We start from the raw sequence: 5,943 nt of genomic DNA on the forward strand, positions 1-5,943 counted from the left end.
TGATTTATTCCTACGCGGTTATGAAGTCGCTCTTACGTCAGCAACTATGCCCGGATAGCGGGGTCCGGCAAACAGCCGAAGCGTACAGACGTTAATCCGATCCGCCCCACTTCGCCAATGCAAAACATTGACCAGCTGTCCCCATTTTCCCGCCTTGCTCTCTAACCTCTATCTACATTTGGCTTGTCCCCTTGTGTAGACGCTGGTTCTTACTAAAGTGGTCTCTGTGCTAGGCTCTGTCGAGGTCTTGTGATCTCTTATAATGGTTCTGTTTACCTACAGTCTCCCCCCAAGGTTCAGCTTTGTCTGGGTTGTGACTCGATCCTGAATTGCCCAAGGATCTCGGTCTGTTCCATGAATCTGATGGCTTTCGTGGCTGCTTTGCGCTCGTTCAATACCGCCCGGAGGTTATATCGTCCTGGAATGGATCCGAATTCTTGATCTCGGAATTGTCGAAGTCTCCGGCATCGCAATAGAATGTGCGATACCGTTTGGCGTCCTTCCCGGCATGGGCAGTTGGCGTCCTTCCCGGCATGGGCAGTTGGCGTCCATGGCGTCCGGTACCCTTCGGCTGAAGAGGAAGTCCTTAAGTCCGATCTTTTCTGTGCGCATTTGCACAAGGATTGCACTCTGTCGTTTGCTCAACCCTTCGTGGAGCTGCAGCACCCTCTTCGTTGGTTTTGGTGTGTATCGGAACGAGGTTCTGCCTCGTGGTTCCGCCGTCCACCTGGCTTGCCACATTTTGTTTGCCTCTCTGTATGTCCATGTCTTGAGCGTTGATCTGAGTGCGTACAGGTGCTGCGGCTTGTCCGCCTTGGCGCCTGTCTCGCCGTTCTGTCTCCATCCTGTGGCTTCTTTGGCTGCCGTGTCGGCGTCTTCGTTGCCCTGGATCCCCGTGTGGGCGGGTACCCATCGGATCTCCGTTTTGAGTCCTTGTTCTTGGAGTTTCTGTGTCTTGTCTGCGATCGTTCGGAGCAAGTAAGAGCCTGACTTGCCTTTTGGCCTGGCTGATGATCTGATGGCTGCTTGGTTGTCGGTATAGATCAGGACTTTGCTTCTGTTGTTTCCCTTCTGCTTGTCCTCCTCGGCTATCTCGAGAGCGAGGATGATGCCTTGCAGCTCTCCCGCGTACACCGTTGATATGGTGTCAGGTCCCATATATGAGTTGCGGATCTGGTACGTGGTGGCACATACCGCCGCTGCTCCTATATGCCCGTTAATGCCGCTCCCATCTGTATAGATTTGTATGGCTTCGGTCTCATATTCGGTGCACCTCTGGTGCTCTTTCCTGGCGTTTTCTGCGGTGTCTGCGATGAACATGCGTGGTCCCTGCCACCACGGTGGGATTATGAAGGGGGCGATAGGCTCCCGTTGTCCCGTGTTGTCGCCTTGTTTGATGCGTAGTTCTTGTTCGATTATCTGCCGCGGGCTTGTCTTCTTTTTCTTTCTTACTCTTCGTCTTGTGTTCCTGACGTTCTCGCCTTCACTTTGTCCTCTCGGGCCCAGTCTGTTGATTGTGTCGATGTTGTGTTTCCATATTCGTTGCTCTATCGGGAGGAGGTGCATTTCCACGTCGAGTGCTGGGAAGGACGTGGCCCTTAAGGCTCCGCACATCGCCCTTGCTGCTCTAGCCTGTAGTCTTCGCATTCTGTTTAGGGTTCGGTCTGTGTATCCTTTGGCTCCCCAGCTGGCGTTGGACCACGCTGAGCATGCATACATCATTTGGGGTATCGCTACCCCTTGGTAGATGGTCCGCATTTCCTTTGTTCTTACCCCCCAGGTGGAGCTCCCTAGGCTGCTGATGGCTGCTATGGTCTTCGAGACTTTGCGTTCTATTTCATCGACATGTGGTTTCCACCTGAGGGCAGTGTCCATGGTTAAGCCGAGGTATTTGCATGTTGGCTTAGGCTTTATCTTGCCCCATTTGCTCTGTAGTGGTGCGTCGATGTCGATTTTTGACCTTGCCCTTGTAAAATGAACGAGCTGAAACTTTTCGGGCGCGAAGACGGATGCGTGGGCTGTTGCCCAGCTTTCCGCTGCTTCTAATGCCTCTTGGAGTTTGCGGCAGGCTTCTTCTGTCGTGTCTGCCCATGCGAGGATGGCCACGTCGTCGATGAATCCTGTTGTGAGTGTTTCCTGGCCTTGGTTGCATCTTTCCAGGAGGTCTGCGTTGTAGAATAGATAGAGTATTGGTGATAGGGGAGAGCCTTGTGGTATGCCAGTTGTAAGCGTGTATGGCTTGGACTGGTATCCATCGACATGGATATTTGTTTGCCTGTCTCCCAGGAAACTTGCGGTCCATCGTACTATTGCTTCGTCGATCCGTCTTTTCCTGAGGTTGTGGAGGAGTCTTTGGTGTGATACGTTGTCGAATGCTCCCGATACGTCGAGGAGGAGAAGGCTCGCGACCTTTCCTTGCCTCTCGTCCCAGGCTTCATATATTTTGTCGATGATGGTGTGCAGCGCGTTCTCTGTTGATCTTTGTTTCCTCCCGCCTATATGATTTTCTGGTAGTAGTTTATGCGTTTCGGCCATGTAGCTTAATCTTTCCGCTATGATTGCGTCCATGATCTTCCCGACGGTGTTTAGAAGTGCTATCGGTCTGTATGACTTGGGCGTTGTGTAGTTGTCTTTGCCGGGCTTCCGTAGCACGACTGTTGTGGACGTTCTAAAGTGTTGTGGGCAGTATCCGAGCTGGAGGCTCTGGTTGAATGCCCGGGTTAGGTGGGGGCTGATCCAGGGCTTGGCTACTTGTAACGCTTTGTTTGTGATTCCGTCGGGGCCGGGTGCCTTAAGCGGTGCCGTTTTTTGTATTGCTTCCTCTACTTCGTTTTCTGATATTGGTGGGAGTTCAATCTGTTCCCCGTATGTTGCGTTTTCTATGTCTTCGAGATAGGCCTCTGGGGGCGTTGGGAAGAAAGTCTTCCTGAAAATCTCGGTTTTCTCTTCTGGCGTGGTGGCTACCTGGGCCGTGCTGGGGTTTGTGATTTCTGGTGTGACAGTTGGCGTTTGGTTCTGTCTAGTTCGGGCCCATTTGGCTATCCTCCAAAGTGATTCTGGCGATTCTGCTGCTGCTTCCACTGCCTCGCGGTGTGTCTTCTGTAATGCCTTTCTAACAATTTTGCCTTTCTTGTTTCGTGATGCAAGATACTCTTGCCAGCTCTGTTCGGTAGGTTCCATGTTGTATCGTCGGCGTAGTCGTTTGGTTTCCGCAAGGACTTCAGCGCATTCTTTGTTCCAGCCTGGCCTCGACCTGGGGGAACGGGCCTTTGTTGGTACTCCTTCGTTGATGGCTGTTGTGAGGGCTTCGATTATCTCGCTGATATATCTGTCCAGTGCCGCTTTTGTCCTCGGCCTCCTCAGTGGGGGTAGCTTTCGTTTAACGACTTTTGTGAAGATTGTTGCGTCTAGAGACTTCCAGTCTCTTGTCTCTTCCTGTTGTAGCTGTGCTACCGTCAGGTCCAGCGACGTTGCTATGGGGAGGTGGTCCGAGTCGTGGTTTGCGTTGTCGTCTATTCCACATTTGATGAGCCTGCTTACTAGACCCACTGTGAAGAGGCAGAGGTCTATTGTCGAGCAGCCGTTCCCTTGCATGTATGTGATCGTTCCCACGGGTAGTTGATTGATGAGGTCAAGGTCGTCCATGAGTTCTATCAGTTCTTTCGCTTCTGCGTCTGGCGTCCGGATGTTGCTTCCTCCCCATAACTCGTGATGAAGATTAAAGTCTCCTACTACTATCTGTTCCATGTGCTGGTTGGCCTCTAGGGCTGTCCGTAGTTGTTGTAGGGATCGTGTCCTGCCGTTTTCTTGGTTTTGCGGGTTGTAGATGTTATGTATGGCGATTTCAGTGTTCTGAGCTGCACGAAGTCCCAGGGTAAGGGTACAGAGATCTTTGCTGTGCTCCTTGAATTGCCACTTGGAGTGGTCTAGCTTCTTGTTCACGAAGAAGCATACCCTGGCAGGGCCGTCTTCTCTATTTGACGGGTAACAGAGATGGAAACGGTCCTTTGCTGGGTGGTGTGTTGTAGTGTTGTATGGATTCGCCCATGGCTCCTGGATAGCAAGGATGTCGTAGTTGTCGATCCTAGGGTCACGCAGGAGCGTAGCCATCACCACGTCTCTTGACTTTCTGACGTTGTACTGTAGTATTGTGAGTGTGTTTTGTGTTATCATTCGCTGTCGTCGACAATTTCCATGTGGTGGCTATAGTTTGTCATCTGCGTGTTCACGTCTATGGCTTCAAGCGCTCGTCGGGAGGGCACTAGCGCCCGTCTCGGCCGGGCTTTCTCTGAGGCGACAGTGATCGTGCTCTCTTCGTTCTCGTCTTGTGTCTGGTTCTCGGCTGGTTGCTGGCGTTTCTGTATCTTTTTCTTTACGAGTGATCTGCTACGTTCCGGGCGTGCATTCTGGCTCTGGCCTGCTTCCATTACTGGTCTTGATGTCGTCCTGGTTGGTGGAATGGTTCCTATGATGGCTGGAGCCGCGTTGGCTTCCGGGTGGTATCTCGGTCGTTGTTTGTATGCTGCTTTGATTTTGGCCAGCTCCCGAATCCTGGTCGGGCACCGGCCGTGCCATGCTTCGTGTTCGCCGTGGCACGCTGCGCATTTCCGTGGTGTGGCCGTGTCGCTTTTCGAGGGGCACTCTCGGGTTGCATGTTCTTGCGCGCAGTAGCCGCATGTTGTCGTTGCCTTGCACTGGGTTCCTATGTGGCCGTATGTGTGGCATCTGAAGCATTGTCTCAGACGGCACTGTCTGTCGTATCGTTCGCATTGGAAAACCTCGCCTTGCCAGATAAGTCCCTCGTCGATGAGCTTGTTGGCGTCCTCTGCCTTGGCGAACTCGACAATGATGGATGAAGCGGACTTTGTAGTGGAGGATCTGGTTAACCATCCGATGTACTTGATCTCTGCGGTGGGAATGAAGGCTTTGTTATCCTGTAATAGTTCCTCTTGGAGTTCCGTGGAGCGTTCCATGTCCATTGAGCCGGTTCGTATGCCGTGTACTAGGATTCCGTAGGTTGGGATCCGTCCTGCGGCTCCGTTACCGATGCGGTGTTCCCAATCCTCTGCGAACTGGCGTAGGGCCTCCATGTCTGTGGCAGTGGCTGTTTTGATGCTCAGGTCGCCACTTTTGAGTTGGTTCGCGGACACAGTCTTCAATTTACGGATGTGCTCATTGTTGCTATGTTCGATGGCGCGGTCTACGTGCACCTTAAGGTTGCGGGGGTTCATGGCTCTGATGCTGGCAATGGTGATAGGATCTCTAATATTTACGATGACCTCACGCATGGTTTGGACTCGGGTAAATCTTTGGTTCTGTGGGTTATGAATGCTTGCTATGAGTCCTCCTCTGGCGGCCACACTAGCATAGGACTGTGTGGCACTCCCCTGATTCATCGGTCCCAGCGCCTTGATGTCCCTTACCATCTTGACAGTCAGCTCACTGGATTTCAGTGCTTCCTTGGCAGCTGTGTTAGTGGACTTGTTGGTGTTGGTTTCTCCTTGATTTCGGCTGTGTTCTGCTGGATTGCGATCCTCATGCTGCTGGTGGTTCGGACGGCGTTCTCATTGGCTGCCTTTGTCTCCATACGCAAATTTTCGATTGCCTGATGGACGTGTCCGATATCGGGGATGTTCTGTAGTTTGACGATGAGCGCCAGGGCACCGATGAACGCGGCTCTGACTCCTTGAGGCTGGATAGGTTGACCATTTGCGGTCTCGATAGACTTCAGTGCTGTTTGGAGATATCTGCTTAGTTCTGCGGCGTGCTCTCGGTATGGCGTTGGCCAGGCCTGATCGTTAGGCCATGGGGTTGCCATGATGCCTGCGTCGCTATGGGCTTCACGACGAGCAAAAGGCTATCCAATTGACCGGTTAGATCGTGTTGTGGCGCTGTTATTTGCTCTGATTTCAAAAATTTCGTTCTCGCTGTTGTAGATGTTTT

The 5,943-nt window shown here is 52.3% G+C and overlaps 2 protein-coding genes across 2 annotated transcripts; both read right to left on the bottom strand.

The window, feature by feature from the left end:
* Window positions 1-408: 408 nt before the first annotated feature.
* CORC01_14466 (zinc knuckle) lies at window positions 409-5,288 on the bottom strand (the record flags this gene model as incomplete). The annotated part of the gene is made up of 2 exons (XM_022626076.1): window positions 409-4,140; window positions 4,230-5,288. The coding sequence occupies 2 exons, from the start codon at window positions 5,286-5,288 to the stop codon at window positions 409-411; spliced, it is 4,791 nt and encodes a 1,596-aa protein (XP_022467414.1).
* Window positions 5,289-5,449: 161 nt separating this feature from the next.
* Window positions 5,450-5,818, bottom strand: CORC01_14467 (uncharacterized protein; the record flags this gene model as incomplete). The annotated part of the gene is made up of 1 exon (XM_022626077.1): window positions 5,450-5,818. One exon carries the CDS (start codon window positions 5,816-5,818, stop codon window positions 5,450-5,452), a length of 369 nt encoding a protein of 122 aa, XP_022467415.1.
* Window positions 5,819-5,943: the final 125 nt, after the last annotated feature.

The sequence above is a fragment of the Colletotrichum orchidophilum genome, assembly GCF_001831195.1.
Source record: "Colletotrichum orchidophilum strain IMI 309357 chromosome Unknown Scaffold_304.1, whole genome shotgun sequence".
In the NCBI taxonomy this organism is placed as follows: Eukaryota; Fungi; Ascomycota; class Sordariomycetes; order Glomerellales; family Glomerellaceae; genus Colletotrichum; species Colletotrichum orchidophilum.